Raw genomic sequence first — 20,749 nt, 5'->3', positions numbered from 1 at the left:
ACGTATTTGATTGAATGAACATCAATGAGTCGTTATTTCTTTCAATTGTATTTATTTATAATTAACGTATTGCTAGTAAACAAAACTGACAACATAAATTAATGCACTATCCTATGGTGCATGAAAAATCAAAGTGCCTCCTTTGAACATTTGTATAATTACTACAATGAATAATCTTCGAAATAAACCAGAGGTATTTAATATATCATGATTTATATTCAAAATTATCAACATAATACTTAGCCGTATGTTTTCGTCTGCAACAAAATTATCAACATAATACTTAGCCGTATGTTTTCGTCTGCAACTGCCCCCCCCCCCCCCCCCCCCGATGCTAAAAGAAACCATATTTAACAAGAAATATCTTTAAAAAAGATATATGGCGTTGATTGTGGTTGGAGTTTATGGAAGGTAAAGATTTAAATGAATGAGATCAAGGATAGCTAATAAATTTATCTGTGCAGTTTTTAGCTGCATCAAACGCAATACGGGATGTTACGCGGAGTTTTCGCGGCTTATTTTACACTATTACATATTGCTGGTCATAAACCTATAGATACAAAACAGAAAACCAAAGTCAACCGGCCACACGCGAAGTCTCCGTACATATTTTAAATATGTATACGCGCGTTCTTCGAACAAACCTGTTTGAGTCGTTTATCGGGCATTGCTACGTGTATTTGATTCGATTATTAACAGTATCGAGAATCATCGCGCTCATACTTAATACATTACTCAATTTGCTGCAATAATACATTAGTAAATATGATGGAATAATTCTTGTTAATTAATTAAAAATAATATTTATCATGGTATTGTTGAAAACACATTAAGAATCTATTATTGACATGCCATAAAATAATATCGCTGGATATCTTCATTTCACATCTTTCTGGTGGTAAATAAAATTCCAGTTCACCTAGTTCACGCTATAGCGTCTTTATTATATAACTATTATGTTACTGACCGCGAACTCCGAACAGCACATAAGGTCTGACCTGTATATAAACTCTGACATTCAAACACACTAACCGCGAACTGGCCCCTTATACCTCGAGGGTTGAAATGCAATGCATTAAAGTAAGGCATCGCTTCCACTGGTCTTTATACTTTTACATATAATATGTTGACAGGAATATGGAAGTCAGTACTAAATATGAGAACATGGCCTTTAAGTACACAACGTTCTCGCGCTGAAAATCCTCTGAAAATAAAAGGTGCACGCACAAACTGTATTGATGTCGAGATTGAGTGTAAAACTGTTCTATCTATTAAGCCTTTTTATTAGAGATAAAACTGTTTCATGTTGAACACGCAGTAAAACAGTGTTACAAAGACGCGGACATGTTTCCAATGTTCTATTTGTATTATCAAATCAGCCAATGCAGTCAATGAAGTGTATTCATCTGTACTTGGCCACGGGAAGTTTTATTTGAATTCTATTGGACGCTAACAAAGGTCAGGCTAAGGTGAAAAGCTGGCGTATACAGCTAACGCCGAAAAAGTAGCTGATGCAAATTATATATTCATAATACAAATGTACAGTTTATCATTTATGTAAATTCATTACGTACAGATGTGTGAAGGGATATATTTAACAGAGAATGTACGATTCAATAGGTATTCACACATTTATCTTTTTCTGACACTAGAAGTTTGTACATGTTTACACATTGTACAGTATTTACAACTCGGTCTATATGATGTTTCAATATACAGTATTTACAACTCGGTCTATATGATGTTTCAATAACTAAATTAAAAAAAGTAATCGGACTGAAATTAGAAAATTTGCAAAAAAGTGATTGAAGAAATCAATAGATGCTTAAAAGCAACTGGTTTCAATAAAACCATTTTGCACCATGTATTGCCAGCTTCACATCTGGGCAGAGCACGATCCACTTGTTCAAACAAATGATTGATAATGACATACTTGCTTCGTCCATGTCAGATAATGACAAACTTGCTCCAAACTATGGTAGATCATGACAAACTTGCTTAAACCCATGGCAGATCATGCCATCCTAGCTCCAACCCATGGTAGATCATGACATACTAGCTCCAACCCATAACAGATCATTACATACTAGCTCCAATCCATTACAGATCATGCCATCCTAGCTCCAACCCATGGCAGATCATGACATACTTGCTTTACCCCATGACAGATCATTACATACTTGCTCCAAGCCATGACAGATCATTACATACTAGCTCTTACCCATTATAGATCATTACATGCTAGCTCCAACCATTTACAGATCATTACATACTAGCTCCAACCCATTACAGATCATGCCATCCTAGCTCCAACCCATTACAGATCATGACATACTAGCTCTTACCCATTACAGATCATTACATACTAGCTCCAACCCATTACAGATCATGACATACTAGCTCTTACCCATTACAGATCATTACATACTAGCTCCAACCCATTACAGATCATGACATACTAGCTCATCCCATTACAGATCAGGACATACTAGCTCTAACCCATTACATATCATGACATCTAGCTCCAACCCTTACAAATCATGACATACTAGCTCTAACCCATTACAGATCATGACATACTTGCTCAGCCCCATGTAGATAATGACATACTTGCTCAAACCCATGGTTGTTCATGACATACTTGTTCAACCCATGGTAGATCATGATATACTTGCTCCAAACCCATGATAGATCATGACATTCCCGCTCCAACCCATGATATATCATGACATACTTTCTCCAAACAACGGTAGATAATGACATATTTACACCAACCAATGGTAGATCATGACCTACTAGCGCTAACCCATGGCAGATCATGACATACTTGCTCCAACCCATGGTAGATCATGACATACTTGCTCCTACCCATGGAGATCATGACATAACAGCTCCAACCCATGGACAATCATGAAATACTTGTTCCAACCAATGGCAGGTCATGAAATACTTGCTCAAACCCATGGTAAATCATTACATATGTGCCCCAACCCATAGTAGATCATGACATACTTTCCTTATAGATCATTACATGCTAGCTCCAACCCATTACAGATCATTACATACTAGCTCCAACCCATTACAGATCATGCCATTCTAGCTCCAACCCATTACAGATCATGACATACTAGCTCTAACCCATTACAGATCATTATATACTAGTTCCAACTCATTACAGATCATGACATACTAGCTCTTACCCATTACAGATCAGGACATAGTAGGTCCAACCCATTACAGATCATGACATACTAGCTCTTACCCATTACAGATCATTACATACTAGCTCCAACCCATTACAGATCATGACATACTAGCTCTTACCCATTACAGATCAGGACATACTAGCTCTAACCCATTACATATCATGATATACTAGCTCCAACCCTTACAAATCATGACATACTAGCTCTAACCCATTACAGATCATGACATACTTGCTCAGCCCCATGTAGATAATGACATACTTGCTCAAACCCATGGTTGTTCATGACATACTTGCTTCAACCCATGGTAGATCATGATATACTTGCTCCAAACCCATGATAGATCATGACATTGCCACTCCAACCCATGATATATCATGACATACTTGCTCCAAACCACGGTAGATCATGACATATTTGCACCAACCAATGGTAGATCATGACCTACTAGCGCTAACCCATGGCAGATCATGACATACTTGCTCCAACCCATGGTAGATCATGACATACTTGCTCCTACCCATGGTAGATCATGACATAACAGCTCCAACCCATGGATAATCATACTTGTTCCAACCAATGGCAGATCATGAAATACTTGCTCAAACCCATGGTAAATCATTACATATGTGCCCCAACCCTTAGTAGATTATGACATACTTTCCTTAACCCATGGTGGATCATGATATACTTGCTACACCCATGGAAGATCATGGCAAACTTGCTCCAATGCCAGAGCAACCAGCCCATGGTTAATCATGACATGCTTGCTTAAACACAGTGCTGATCACGGCATACTTGCTCCAACCAATTGCAGATCATGGCATACATGCTCCAACCAATGCCAGATAATGGTATACTTGTTAAAACACATGGCGGATCAGTACATAATGGCTCCAAAGCAGATCATGACATACTTGCTTCAACCAATGGAAGATCATGACATACTTGCTCCAACGCGTGGTAGATTATGACATACTTGCTTCAACCCATGGTAGAACATGGCATCCTTGCTCAAACTCATGGTAGATCATGATATACTTGCTCCAACCAATTTAAGATCATGTTAAACATGCTCCAACCCATGGTTAATCATTGCATATTTGCTCCAACCAATCACACACCATGACATACTTGTTCCAACACCTGGTAGATAATGACATACTTGCTCATACGCATGGAAGATCATGACAAACAAGCTCCAACCCATTGAAGATCATTGCATACTTGTTCCAACCCATGGCAGATCATGACATACTTGCTCAACCCATGGTTAATCATGACATTCTTGCTCAATCCCATGGTAGATCATGGTATACTTGCTCCGATGCCAGAGCAACCAACCCATCGTAGATCATGACATACTTGATCCAATGCCAGAGCAATCAACCCATGGTAGATCACAGCATACTTGCTCCGAACCATTGCAGATCATGGCATACTTTCTCCAACCAATTGTTAATCATTGCATACTTGATCCAACTTATGGTTAATCATGACATTCTTGCTACAACCCATGGTAGATCATGACATACTTGCTCCAATGCCAGAGCAACCAACCCATTACAGATCATGGCATACTTGCTCCAACCCATAGTAGATCATGGCATTCTAGCTCCAACCCATGGTGGATCATGACATACTTTCTCCAACCCATGGTACATCATGACATTATAGCTCCGACCATTGGTATATCGTGGCATACTTGTTCCAACCCATGGCATATCATGGCATACATTATGGAAAACATGGTAAATCATGACATACTTGCTCCAACCCATGGAAGATAATGACATACTTGCTCCAACCCATGGTTGATCATGGTTTACTTGCTACAACCAATTGCAGATCATGGCATACTTGCTCCAACCCATGGCAGAGCATGGCATACTTTCTAAAACCCATGGTAAATTATGACTTACATGTACTTGCTCCAACCCATGGTAGATCATGACATACTTGTCACAACTCATGGTAAGGCATTTTTGCTCAAACCCATGGTTAATCATGGCATACTTGCTCCAACCCATGGTAGATCATGGCATACTTGCTCCAATGCCAGAGCAACCAACCCATGGTAGATCATGGCATACTTGCTCAAACCCGTTGTTAATCATGGCATACTTGCTCCAACCCATTACAGATCATGGCATACTTTCTCCACCCATTACAGATCATGGCATACTTTCTCCACCCATTACAGATCATGGCATACTTGCTACAACCCATTACAGATCATGGCATACTTGCTCCAACCCATTACAGATCATGGCATACTTTCTCCAACCCATTACAGATCATGGCATACTTTCTCCACCCATTACAGATCATGGCATACTTGCTACAACCCATTACAGATCATGACATACTTGCTATAACTCATGGCAGATCATGGCATACTTTCTCCAACCAATGGCAGATCATGGCAAACTTGCTCCTACCCATGGAAGACCATGAAAAACTTGCCCCTACCCTTGGAAGACCATGACAAACTTGCTCAAACCCATGGTAGATCATGACATACTTGCCCCTACCCATGGTAGACCATTACATACTTGCTCAAACCATGGTAAATCATGACATAACATTTACAACCCATGGAAGATCATGGAATACTTGTTCCAAACCATAGCAGATCATGGCATACTTTCTAAAACCCATGGTAAATCATGACATACATGTACTTGCTCCAACCCATGGTAGATCATGACATACTTGTCACAGCCCATGTTAAGGCATTTTTTGCTCAAACCTATGGCTAATCATGGCATACTTGCTCCAACCCATGGTAGATCATGGCATACTTGCTCCAATGCCAAAGCAACATACCCATGGTAGATCATGGCATACTTGCTCAAACCTATTGTTAATCATGGCATACTTGCTCCAACCCATTACAGATCATGGCATACTTTCTCCAACCCATTACAGATCATTGCATACTTGCTACAACCCATAACAGATCATGGTATACGTGCTACAACCCATTACAGATCATGGCATACTTGCTATAACCCATTGCAGACCATGGCATACTTTCTCCAAAAATGGCAGATAATAGCAAACTTGCTCCAACACATGGTTAATCATGGCATACTTGTTCAACCAATTGCAGACCATGACATACTGCTCCAACATATGGTAGATCATGACGTACTTGCTCCTACCTATGGAAGACCATGACAAACTTGCTTCTACCCTTGGTAGACCATGACAAACTTGCTCGAACCCATGGAAGATCATGACATACTTGCTCCTAACCATGGTAGACCATGACATACTTGTTCAAACCATGGTAGATCATGACATAATATCTCCAACCCATGGAAGATCATGGAATACTTGGTCAAACCAATGGCAGATCATGGCATACTTGCTCCAATGCCAGAGCAACCAACCCATGGTAGATTATGGCATCTCCAACCATTTCAAGATCATGGCATACTAGGTCCAATCCCATGGTAGATCATGACATGCTTGCCTTAATCAATGGTAGATCATGACATACTTGCTCAAACCCATCTAGATCAAGATATACTTGCACGAACCCATGGTAGACCATGCCATACTTGCTTTAAATAATGGTAGAACATGACATACTTGCTCCAACCAAGGTAAATCATAACATACTTGCCACAACACAAGGTGAATCATGGCATACTTGCTCCAACCCATGATATATTATGACATACTTGCTTTAATCCATTACATACTTGAAGCAAGTCATAATGGACATTTCAGTGTAGAAACAACACATAAACAATCAAATATATGGTGAAATAGTCTTGTTCCAATTTCTATTCAAGGTTTACCACAATGCAGAAACATATACAGCTAGAAAGGTATAATATTTATTCATGTTTTATTATATAATTACCACACTCAACAATTATCTCATAAAGGGACAACACACTATTGGAATATTAAACATCTTGCAGACAAAGCACAGAGTCTGTAGTAACAAGACTATTGCCAAGCAATATAAGTCCCCTACCAGTGAAACTCCACCATTTTTAGCAATATTTCTTGTCTATTTGTTGCCATAGCAACAAGAATTCTTGACATATGAACACAATGAAATAACGTGCAAAATCTCCATATTGCTATCTATCCATGTTTCAAGTTTCATGAAAAAATATGAAGAACATGTAAAGTTATCACAGGATCCACTATTTTCAGCAATATTTCTAGTCTATTTGTTAAAATTTCTAATCTATTTCCATAGCAACCAGAATTCTTGACGTAAGAACAAAATGAAATGGCATGCACAATCTCCATATTGCCATCTATCCATGAAGAACTTTTAAAGTTATCACAGGATCCAGAAAAGGTTTACAAACAGATAGAGCGCAAACCATAAGTCCCCTCTGGTTTCACCGGTAAGGGACAATAATATTAACAAAACAATAAAGTGCCTTTTACCTACACTTCTATGTGACGGTTATTGCAGAACATAATATAGCACCTGACTGAAATTATTTTAAGATAACGGATTTTAAATATGATATTCAAAAGCATAATATTATTGCACACATGTATTAGTTTTTTATGTCAATATTAAAGCTAGAATATATAATAAATGAACACCATTTTATAGAGTTAATATCAAACAAGGGCTGTTTGTAAAACATGCATGCCCCCCATAAGGGCTGCCAGTTGTAGTCGCAGCCATTGTGTGAATACGTTTTTTGTCACTATGACCTTGACCTTTGACCTAGTGACGTGAAAATCAATAGGGGTTATCTGCTAGTCATGATCAATGTACCTATGAAGTTTCATGATCCTAGGCGTAAGCATTCTTGAGTTATCATCCGGAAACTATTTTACTGTTTCGAGTCACTGTGACCTTGACCTTTAACCTAGTGACCTGAAAATCAATAGGGGTCATCTGCCAGTCATGATCAATGTTCCTATGAAGTTTCATGATCCTAGGCATAAGCATTCTTGAGTTATCATCCGGAAACCATTTTACTATTTAGAGTCAATGTGACCTTTATCTTTGACCTAGCGACCTGAAAATCAATAGGAGTCATCTACCAGTCATGATCAATGTACCTTTGAAGTTTCTTGATCCTAGGCCTAAGCGTTCTTGAGTTATAATCCGGAAACCATCTGGTGGACTGACCAACGGACCTACAGACGGACCGACATGAGCAAAACAATATACCCCCTCTTCTTCAAAGGGGGGCATAATAACTGGTACAGTAAAACAACAACATCTACTTGTCAAACAAAAGAACCACCACAACAATTCAGCACATGAGGAATATTCATAAATGTGAAAAACACCATGATGCAGTAACAGCAACCACCTCAGACATAACCACTCTCACAATTGCTGTAACTGAACGGTTGCATGAACGGTTGCATTTCTTTCTCATCCCCAATGATGGTCTGTTTTGCAGGCCTCAGATCAGCAATGCCACACTGCAACTCCATCTCTTCCTCTTCCATCCCCCCTACAGCCTCTTCCCTCTTGGTATCTGCAGTAGACAAAATCGAGAATACTAGAAATTGTCTGCACAATGTTGTCCGACAATTCATGTTGAGTATGTTAAATTGTCACAGAAAAAAAATGGAATAATAAAGAAGAAGGCATTAAGAATAACGGAAATCATTATCAGAATGTTGCACAAGAGTACACAAAGTGTACGTCTTGTGCATAATATTGTGCAAAAGAATAAGTGTAGGTATTAGCAGAAATCATAAATGTTGCAAAAGAAACTTAAAAAGACAGGATTGTACATAATAGATATGTTAAGCAGACTGATGTTAGACAAGCAAGAAGTGTATTTCTTGGCTCACAAAGCAGCAATAGAAACTTAAAAAGAAATCTTTAGCACGGTGTTGTAAATAGAGCAGAAATTTGGCTATCCAGTCAAATTAAAACATTCAAAAGGCACTTTAAATTAGACAAAATACTACTAGAAATAGTAAGCTGAACTTTGAACAAATTCCTATAGGAGTCTAAACAAACAACAAACAAAATATAAAAGAAATTTCATCTGTAACAGACAGCATACTATTTCAGTGTGTATGTGCAGATTGCATGCATATGTTTCTCCATTTGTTCTGATTTTATCCGGAAAAGACATCCTAAATGAAGTAGAAATCTTAAGTAGAAGACATACTGAATGAAATAGAAATCTTATGTAGAAGACATACTGAATGAAGTTGAAATCTTATGTAGAAGACATACTGAATGAAGAAGAAATCTTATGTAGAAGACATACTGAATGAAGTTGAAAACTTATGTAGAAGACATATTGAATGAAGAAGAAATCTTAAGTAGAAGACATACTGAATGAAGAAGAAATCTTATGTAGAAGACATACTGAATCAAGTTGAAATCTTATGAAGACATATTGAATGAAGAAGAAATCTTAAGTAGAAGACATACTGAATAACGAAGAAATCTTATGTAAAAGACATTCAAAATGAAGTTGAAATTTTAAGTAAAAGACATACTGAATGAAGAAGAAATCTTCAGTAGAATGCATACTGAATAAAGAAGAAATCTTATGTAGAAGACATACTGAATGAAGAAATCTTATGTAGAAGACATACTGAATGAAGCTGAAATCTTATGTAGAAGAACGTTCTGAATGAAGAAGAAATCTAATGTAGAAGACATACTTAAATTAAGTAGAAATCTTTATCAGATGCATTAGAAACTTAAAGGGATCTTTTCACGGTTTGGTAAATTGACAAAATTGAAAAAAGTTGTTTCAGATTCGCAAATTATTGGTTTAGTTATAATATTTGTGAGGAAACAGTATTACTGAACATTTGCCATGGTCTAATATAGCCATTATATGCATCTGTTGACGATTTAAAAACCTAAAAATTATAAAGCGTTGCAACGCGAAACGATTGAATAATTTGGAGAGTTCTGTTGTTGTCGTTTAAATTTGTGAAACTACGAAGATTGCTCATATAATGTATAAAATACGCATGATTTGTATGCTAATGGCAGGATAGCTCAGTTGGCCAATGCGTTTTTACTTCTGGATTCCGGGGGTCACTGGTTCGAGCCCTGCTGTGGGCTACATTTTTTTTTTTTTTACATTTTATTTTTGATTTTTTACTGGAGCTTTTAAAATTTAATGTTGACATTTATCAATATAAAGCATTCAATGACAAACTTCAAAACATGCCAAAATCTGTGAAAAGGCCCCAAAACATGTCTTCAGCATATATCAGAATAGTTTTGTACACTTTAATTATATTAGTTCATTCATAAGCATATCATGCCACTAGTAAAAAACAAGGAAAAAACTCTGAATTAGCACTTAGAACAAATCACAACCATCAAAAGAACGCTCGTGAAGCTTACAGCCACTAGTAAAAAACAAGGAAAAAACTCTGAATTAGCACGTAGAACAAATCACAACCATCAAAAGAACGCTCGTGAAGCCTTACAGCCACAAGTAAAAACAAGGAAAAAACTCTGAATTAGCAGTTTGAAAAAATCACAACCATCAAAAGAACGCTCGTGAAGCCTTACCCTTTAATGACTCACATTGTGTGCGGAGGTAGTCGGTACGGTGTGCAGACTTGATACTATGTCGGAGAAAACCAAGGTCTTCCAACTGTCGCTTAATCTGGACCCTTACCTACACAAAGGATAAGTAAAACACATTTGGAAAAAGAGGGCCAAGATGGCCCTAGTTCGCTCACCTGAGAGGAGTCGGTTCATTCAATCTTTACCAAATGTCAAACTTGACCTAGATATTGTCCAGACAAACATCCTGGTCAAGTTTCATCATTATTTCATCTGTGAGTCATGATCAATGTACCTATGAAGTTTCATGATCCTAGGCGTAAGCATTCTTGAGTTATCATCCTGAAACCATTTTTCTAAGTTGAGTCACCGTGACCTTGACAGCCATTGTGTGAATACGTTTTTTGGCACTGTGACCTTGACCTTTGACCTAGTGACCTGATAATCAATAGGGGTCATCTGCGAGTCATGATCAATATACCTATGAAGTTTCAAAAACCTAGGTATAAACATTCTTGAGTTATCATCCAGAAACCATTTTACTATTTCAGGTCACCGTGACCTTGACCTTTGACCTAGTGACCTGATTATCAATAGGGGTCATCTGGGAGTCATGATCACTGTACCTATGAAGTTTCATGATCCTAGGCATATACGTTCTTGAGTTATCATCCAGAAACCATTTTACTATTTCAGGTCACTATTTGATCAATGTACCTATGAAGTTTCATGATCCTAGGCATAAGCGTTCTTGAGTTATCATTTGGAAACCATTTTACTATTTCCGGTCACCGTGACCTTGACCTTTGACCTAGTGACCTGAAAATCAATAGGGGTCATCTACGAGTCATGATCAATGTACCTATGAAGTTTCATGATCCTAGGCCTAAGCGTTCTTCAGTTATCATCCAGAAACCATTTTACTATGTCAGGTCACCGTGACCTTGACCTTTGACCTAGTGATCTGATTATCAATAGGGGTCATCTGGGAGTCATGATCACCGAACCTATGAAGTTTCATGATCCTAGGCATATACGTTCTTGAGTTATCATCCAGAAACCATTTTACTATTTCAGGTCACTGTGACCTTGACCTTTGACCTAGTGACCTGAACATCAATAGGGGTCATCTTCGAGTCATGATCAATGTACCTATAAAGTTTCATGATCCTAGGCATAAGCGTTCTTGAGTTATCATTTGGAAACCATTTTACTATTTCCGGTCTCCGTGACCTTGACCTTTGACCTAGTGACCTGAAAATCATTAGGAGTCATCTACGAGTCATGATCAATGTACCTATGAAGTTTCATGATCCTAGGCCCAAGCGTTCTTCAGTTATCATACCGGAAACCATTTTACTATTTCGGGTCATTGTGACCTTGACCTTTGACCTAGTGACCTGAAAATCAGTAGGGGTTATGTGCGAGTCATGATCAATGTATCTATGAAGTTTCATAATCCTGGGCATAAGCGTTCTTGAGTTATCATCCGGAAACCATTTTACTGCTTTAGGTCACCGTGACCTTGACCTTTGACCTGAAAATCAATAGGAATCATCTGCGAGTCATGATCAATGTATCTATGAAGTTTTATGATCCTAGGCATAAGTGTTCTTGAGTTATCATCCGGAAACCATTTAACTATTTCGGGTCATCGTGACCTTGACCTTTGACCTTGTGACCTGAAAATAAATAGGGGTCATCTGTGAGTCATGATCAATGAACCTATGAAGTTTCATGATCCTTGGCATAAGCGCTCTTGAGTTATCATTCGGAAACCATCTGGTGGACAGACGGACAGACATGAGCAAAACAATATACCCCCTCTTCTTCGAAAGGTGGAGGGGGGGGGGGGCATGGGGGAATAATGAGAAAACTGCCCCCGTCCCAGCAGCATTGTTATTCAACTGACTGGAACCATTTTTTAACTCAACTCTCGTATCAAGGAAACAAATGTTCTGAGCAAATTTCTTGAAAATTGGGCCAAAAATGTAACTTCTACTGTGTTCACATGTTTTCACTATATACATATAGAGAAAAATGCCCCGCCCACTGGCGGCCATGTTTTTTCACCGATCATGACCATTTTCTAACTCATCCGAGATATCAATAAAACCAATGTTATGACCAATTTTCATGATGATTGGGCAAAAATTGTGACTTCTAGAGTGTTTACAAGGTTTCTCTATAGCCAAATAGGGAAAACTGCCACTATATACATATAGAGAAAAATGCCCCGCCCACTGGCAGCCATGTTTTTTCACCGATCTCGACCATTTTCGAACTCGTCCGAGACTTCAATTGAACCAACATATCATTAAGACAAACATTTTGACAAAGTTACATGAAGATTGGGCATGAAATGTGACTTCTACAGTGTTTACAAGGTTTTTTCTTTTTTTTGACCTAGTGACCTAGTTTTTGACCCGGCACAACCCAGTTTCAAACTTGGCCGAGATTTCATTGGGACAAAGCTTCTGACCAAGTTTCATGAAGATGGGACAAAAAATGTGGCCTCTAGAGTGTTTACGAGCAAATGTTAATGGACGGACCGACGGACATACGACGGACTCAGGTGAGCTAAAAAAGGATTAGAAGGCTTATTGATTTATGAACTGGCCAAATTCTCCCACTTTTACAGGGAATTCGGTTGACTAAAGCCCTGTTGATTAAATTTCTGCTATAAACCACGGCATGAAATGACCTCATTTTTTCGACAAAATGACGTCATAAATCCATCTAAATTATCCAGTTACACTTATTTTGTTTAAACAAAAAGGTTTACTGAATAAAAAGTGCGATAAAGAATAATAGATTTGAGTTGATTATAGATCAGGTTTATCATGCTCGGCACAAAAACGAAAAAGCACTCGCCAAGGCTCGTGCTTTTTGTTTTCTAAGCCTCGCATGATAAACCTGATTTATAATCAACACTAACCTATTATTCTCTATATTACCTTCATCTTGCACACATTGTCATACAGCATTTAACAAGGTATTTGTTGCAAGGCTTAGTTGATTGATAAAATATCCGTATTCTCAAGTATTTATAGGCGTCCTCTTGCACACTTGGTAACTAAGGATTTTACAAGGCACATAACAAGACTTACAAACAAAGAAAATATGAAATACAGCTTTATTACAACAGGGGCTAATACGCCCACAACACTTTATGAGCATTTTTTTAAACCTAAACGCAGATTTCGAAACCAAAATTTGTGTGCCTATGGTGTGCCTTGTCCATATACACATGCATACCAAATATGAAGGTTACATCTGAAGCGACATAGAAGTTATGAGCATTTTTCAAAACCTAAACGCAAAGTGAGACGGACAGACAGACGGACAGTGCAATCACTAAATGCCCTCCTTTGGGGGGCATAACAAAAATTAAAGGCACATAACTAAGAATAAGTAGATAACTGTGCATTAAAATTGTCTCTTATAAATCTTTACTTCTCAGTGATGGCATATTTTCTAAGTTTAAATATAATTCCTCTGAGAAATTTATTTATAGTTCTACAAACTTGAAACGTGTAAGAAGGCAACAATGTTCATGGCTTAAAACTTATCAACAAGTGGATCATAGATCATGAAAATAGACTCTTGCGCATCTATAATTTAATGTGATGGCATATTTAATACTAAGAGCCACATAAATACTAACAAGAGATGTGTTTTTGTCAGAAACACAATGCCCCCTATTTCGCCGCTTTGAAGCCATAAATTTGACCTTTGACCTTGAAGGATGACCATGACCTTGAACCACTCAAAATGTTAAGCTCCATGAGATACACATGCATGCCAAATATCAAGTTGCTATCTTCAATATTCAAAAAGTTATGACCAAACTTTAATAAAGGTTAAAGTTTTAGGAAAGAAAAATACAATGATATTTGACCTTTGACCTTGAAGGATGACCTTGACCTTAACTTTTCACAACTTAAAATGTGCAGCTCCGTGAGATACACATGCATGCCAAGTATGAAGTTGCTATCTTCAATATTGCAAAAGTTATCAAACTTTAACCACGGTTAAAGTTTTGGGATGCACACAATGAATGAATGAATGAATGAATGACAGACAGGCCAAAAACAATATACCCCCGATCTTTCTATCCAGGGGGAAAAAAAATCAAGGAATATTGCGTAAAATAAATTTAACCGGTAAAACATCAGTGTTCCTTAAAATAGTCATGGAATATACATCTATATTGCGACACAAAAAATAATAACAAGCATTTTGTATCTCGTTAAATCTATGTTACCATACCACATTTAGCGTTGAAATTTTGGCTATAAAGAAGACTTATATTATATGTGTTTACTTTATTTTTCGAAATATTTTACAAAATATTTTTTGATTTTCATTGATAATGGGCTTTTAAACATAGGTTATACGTGTATTTATCTTGTGTAAGTAGTTGCACAAACTTGTAACATGTTCTATGGCAACCATAGGAAGAAGTGGATCATATAACCTACAAAATGCGCTTTGCACATCGACTATCATGGGGATCGCATATTTTAAGTGTCACTTGAATTGCTTTAGAAATTTGTTAGTTGTTTGCTTAAAAAAATACATTATATGTGGACAAACTGACCAAAAAGAGTGCCTCTAATACGCCCCTTCCCAACATTGTTTGCAGGGGTATAACTCAGTGGTTTTTCACCATTTTGGGAATGGGCCTGGGTCCCTATGTATTGGGAAAAATCGCAGCATTTTAACTACAAGACGGCCATGATGGCCCTGAATCACTCACCTGACTAACCAAATACAATCCCAACCCAGATTTCATCAACATAACATTCTGACCAAATTTCATAAAGATTAGATGAAAACTGTGACCTCTATTGTCTACACAAGGTTTTTCTATTATTTGACCTAGTGACCTAGTTTTTGACCCCAGGTGACCCAAATACAATCCCAACCCGGATTTCATCAAGATAAACATTCTGATCAAATTCTATAAAGATTGGATGAAAACTGTGACCTCTATTGTCTGACTAATGGGTTTTTTTTACCCTCGGGACTTCGGTTAAAAACCATTGCCCGAGCACACTGCTTAACATAGAACTCTGCACAAAAAAGCCGAAAACGGCAATAAAACTTTGCAGTGTTGGTGCGGTGCCTTAATAAAAATCTATTGGTTTAAAAATATATAACCTTTATATGAAGCGTTAAAAAGACGCAATGCTTTACAGTGGATAGGCCTAACGCTGTTAAAAAGCGGCGTTTTAATTGGTTGATGCGCTTATATAACGATGGCGCTGATTGGCCGAAATTTCTTTTTAAGGATTGCCAGTAGGTCAATCCGTTTAAAAATAGATTTTCCCACGGCTGACTTTGTACTTTAAGAAAAAGTAAACAATAATAGTTTATATGCAAAAATATAAATGAAAGAAAAAGGATGAGTTAATCCAAAAGAACTTGGAGTTGTTTTATAGTATTAGATTACTATGTTTTTGTTATGTTACTGTACTTATTATTAATTATTATCATTAATATGATGTTGTTATTGTATGTTATTGTTTGTATTGTTTTTTAAGGAGGAGAGAGAGAAAGAATAGCCCAATTTTTATAAGTAAAGATGGTGAAAACACACATACTGTTGTATGTGGCAGCATCATTACCAGACCCACTGTTCAGTATATACTGCAATGGGTTTGTTGTTACACAGATCACAAAGTCTAAAGACTCCAACCTCTATTGTCTACACAAGGTTTTTCTATTATATTACCTAGTGACCTAGTTTTTGACCCCAGATGACCCAAATACAATCCCAACCCAGATTTCATCAAGATTAACATTCTGACCAATTTCATAAAGATTGGATGAAAACTGTGACAAGGTTTTTCTATTATTTGACATAGTGATCTAGTTTTTGACCTAGTGACCTAATTTTTGACCAAGTGACCTAGTTTTTAACCCCAGATCATCCAAATACAATCCCAACCCAGATTTCATCAAGATAAACATTCTGACCAAATTTCATAAAGATTTGATGAAAACTGTGACCTCTACTGTCTACACAAACAAATTGTTGACGGTTTTTCGATTATTTGACCTTGTGACCTAGTTTTTGACCTCAGATGACCCAAATACAATCCCAACCCAGATTTCATCAAGATAAACATTCTGACCAAATTTCATAAAGATTGGATGAAAACTGCGACCTCTATTGTCTACACAAGGTTTTTCTATTATTTGACCTAGTTTTTTACCTAGTGACCTAGTTTTTGACCCCAGATGACCCAAATACGACCCCAACCCAGATTTTATGTAGATAAACATTCTGACCAATTTTTAAAAGATTGGATGAAAACTGTGACCTCTACTGTCTACACAAGGTTTTTCTATTATTTGACCTAGATTTTGACCTAGTGACTTAGTTTTTGACCCCAGATGACCCAAATACAATCCCAATCCAGATTTCATCAAGATAAACATTCTAACCCAATTTCATAAAGATTGGATGAAAACTGTGACCTCTACTGTCTACACAAGGTTTTTCTATTATTTGACCTAGTTTTTGACCTAGTGACCTAGTTTTTGACCCCAGATGACCCAAATACAATCCCAACCCATATTTTATCAAGATAAACATTCTGACCAAATTTCATAAAGATTGGATGAAAACCTCGACCTCTATTGTCTACACAAGGTTTTTCTATTATTTGACCTATTATGTGACCTAGTTTTTTGCCTACTGACCAAATGTTTGACCCCAGATGACCCAAATACAATTCCAACCCAGATTTCATCAAGATGAACATTCTGACCAAATTTCATAAAGATTGGATGAAAACTGTGACCTCAACTGTCTACACAAACAAATTGTTGACTAACACACGCACACACACACGCACACACGCCGGACATCACCTGGTCACATAAACTCACCATGTCACTTTGTGACAGGTGAGCTAAAAATTGGGAAATAAGTGTTGTTTTGGTTTTTCTAACAAATGCTTCAATATTGAGAATACATGTGTTTTCAGTAGTATATTTACTAAGCATAAAGATATAAAGATGGATGGGAGATTAACTAAATGTTGAGATATAAAAAAATATATACCTGCCCTTATTTTGAACAAAAAAGCACTGTAACTGCATGTAGATGTTTCACAGACACAGATGATACATGTTTAGACATAGAAAAAAGGTGTGTTACAAACATTTAATGAAAAAGTCACCGTGGCAAAGGGGAAATCGTGTCCACCTAGAAATAGAAAGGTCCCAGGTTCTGTCCTTGTTATGGAAGCATTCGTAAAATTTCCCCGAAGAGACACCAAGTACTGGTTCTACCCAGGAAAGGGACATGAGAGTTTCTTAATAAGCTAATAGCTTTCTATGCACTCAAGCTAAAATGTAGATTTAATTTTAACATTCAAGGTCCTAAAATATGAGTATCCAGATTTCATCAAGATAAACATTCTGACCAAATTTCATAAAGATTGGATGAAAACCTCGACCTCTATTGTCTACACAAGGTTTTTCTATTATTTGACCTATTATGTGGCCTAGTTTTTGACTTAGTGACCTAGTGTTTGACCCCAGTTGACCCAAATACAATCCCATCCCAGATTTCATCAAGATGAACATTCTGATAAAATTTCATAAAGATTGGATGAAAACTGTGACCACTACTGTCTACACAAACAAATTGTTGACGGACACACGCACACAGGCACGCACACACGCACACATGCCGGATGCCAGACATCACACGGTCACATAAACTCACCATGTCACTTTGTGACAGGTGAGCTAAAAATTGGGAAATAAGTGTTGTTTTTGTTTTTCTAACAAATGCTTCAATATTGAGAATACAAGTGTTTTCAGTAATATATTTACTAAGGATGAAGTTATAAAGATGGATGGGAGATTAACTAATTGTTGAGATCTAAAAAAATATATACCTGCCCTTATTTTGAACGAAAAAAACACTGTAATTACGTGTAGATGTTTCACAGACACAGATGATAAATGTTTAGACATACACAAAAGGTGTGTTACAAACATTTAATGAAAAAGTCGCCGTGGCAAAGGGGAAATCGTGTCCACCTAGAAACAGAAAGGTCCCAGGTTCTGTCCTTGTTATGGAAGCATTCGTAAAATTTCCCCGAAGAGACACCAAGTACTGGTTCTACCCAGGAAAGGGACATGAGAGTTTCTTAATAAGCTATAAGCTTTATATGCACTCAAGCTAAAATGTAGATTAAATTTTAACATTCAAGGTCCTAAAATATGAGTATTTTTGTAACTGAAATATTGACCTTGAGAAAATATATTATTAGCCTCAGTGACCTTGACCCTAGTGACCTCAAACCTCATCAAAAGGTAGAGGTCCAGGCAAGGTACCTTCATGCCAAATATGTAAAAGATCGGTAAAATTTTGAAGGCGCTATGAGAAACTGTAACAAAAGTATGACGGAAAATCTATTATTAGCCTCAGTGACCTTGACTCCAGTGACCTCATCAAAAGGTAAAGGTACATGCAAGATACCTACATGCCAAATATGTAGGAGATCGGTAAAATATTGAAGGCGCTATATGAATCTGTACCAAAAGTGTGACAGAAGGAAGTAAGGAAGGAAGGACAAACTGGCAACTATATGCTCCCCGAAAATTTTCGGGGAGCATAAAAAATTTGCCTAATATATGCTAGACAAGCTTTCAAGGAGTGCAGACAACACCAAGAAGCATGTTGCTCAATAAGTCACTTTGAGGATGCAAAAATGATGTCTATGGCCAAGCGTTTTAAAGGCGATTCTATGAAATTCTACAACTCTCAATATACAATTCATTTTTATATACAAATAAGATTTGTAACAGATAATCTGGATTTTTTACCATTGCTGGTTAAATGAAATTGTGCTGACAAATTGGTAACAAACCTCTGCATTGACAAAACACAGCATCAAGGCTATGAAGAAACCCTGAAACGAGAACTTTTTTTATTAAATTAAAAACAACAATAAAATATTGCAAATTAAATCAATAATAACTTTATGTATAATACTCGGTATGGATTTTTCAGTGATAACATCATATTATGAACACAGAAAACAATTAAGACATTCAAACTACCAACAAAACCTTAAAAACTACCGGTTAATCCTGGTCAGAACCCATTTCTTGAATAACCACCCATGATCAGGTGGGACCAGTAACTGATCATACCTGGAAAGAGTTGAAGAACATTTCTATGAAGAGATGCACGAAGTCCAGAGTCTCGCTGAGGCCAGTGATGGGAATGGCAAAGAGTATGAAGTAGACGCCAAACGTAGGGACTAGAAACAGCGTGCTACGTGCAAGCTTTCTGAAATACATAAACAGTTTCTTGATTAGTTTTTTTGCCTTATTGAATACAGGGTACAGAATCAAGAGGGTTTCTCGAGTTTTACACACGGGCTGGACAAAATGTAAACACACCGATATGAACATTATTTTGTGCCAATATCTAAAGGTATAAGAATAAATCCTTGAATACGTCTGAAATGGTTGACAAAATTTCACTTTGCATGAAACATAACCGCGAACAATGAATGCAGTTAATACCGAATTTTTGAACAAGAACACAGGCTTCTTAAATAAAGTAATTCCGATGTATTTCACATTGCCATAAGCCAGCATGAAAATCAGTCTTTTATGCACTTGTTGAAATTCTTAAGAAAATTAATTTTAAAAAAATATTTGAAATAAAGCACCACATATCATTGTGTATACATACATTAAAGTTAAAAGGGGGGACCCCAAAAAGTCACGTGATCCTGCACCCTCGAATAGTGTTTCACTCAAATAACAGCAGTCAGATAACAAATCATAACATACTTCCATATCTTGTGTTGCTGACACTGCCGTGTGTTGAATTATGAACCAAGGTGTAACAAAAATTAATATCTATGTTAATGGGACATTTTCACTGATTTTGGCATGTTTTGAAGTTTGTCATTAAATGCTTTGAATTGATAAATGCAAACATTGAAACTAAGGAATTTCAGTATAAAACAAAAACATAATTAAGAAAAAAAGT

General features: G+C 37.0%; 1 protein-coding gene across 6 annotated transcripts in view; it reads right to left on the bottom strand.

Moving 5' to 3' along the window:
• Positions 1-7,054: 7,054 nt before the first annotated feature.
• The window catches only part of LOC127855386 (parathyroid hormone/parathyroid hormone-related peptide receptor-like), a 158,908-nt gene continuing 145,213 nt past the window's right edge, over positions 7,055-20,749 (bottom strand). For 5 of the 6 annotated variants that reach the window (XM_052390901.1, XM_052390902.1, XM_052390899.1 and 2 more), the window contains 4 exons: positions 19,897-20,035; positions 19,611-19,652; positions 10,714-10,822; positions 7,055-8,689 (listed from right to left, as the gene is read on the bottom strand). In XM_052390901.1, the coding sequence (XP_052246861.1) occupies positions 8,520-8,689; positions 10,714-10,822; positions 19,611-19,652; positions 19,897-20,035 (460 nt within the window). In that variant the 3' untranslated portion in view covers positions 7,055-8,519. The remainder of the gene's footprint in view (positions 8,690-10,713; positions 10,823-19,610; positions 19,653-19,896; positions 20,036-20,749) is intronic. The other variant, XM_052390900.1, reaches the window with a different exon arrangement.

Source organism: Dreissena polymorpha, chromosome 13 (genome assembly GCF_020536995.1).
Source record: "Dreissena polymorpha isolate Duluth1 chromosome 13, UMN_Dpol_1.0, whole genome shotgun sequence".
NCBI lineage: Eukaryota > Metazoa > Mollusca > Bivalvia > Myida > Dreissenidae > Dreissena > Dreissena polymorpha.
This window is presented reverse-complemented; position numbering and strand designations above follow the sequence as displayed.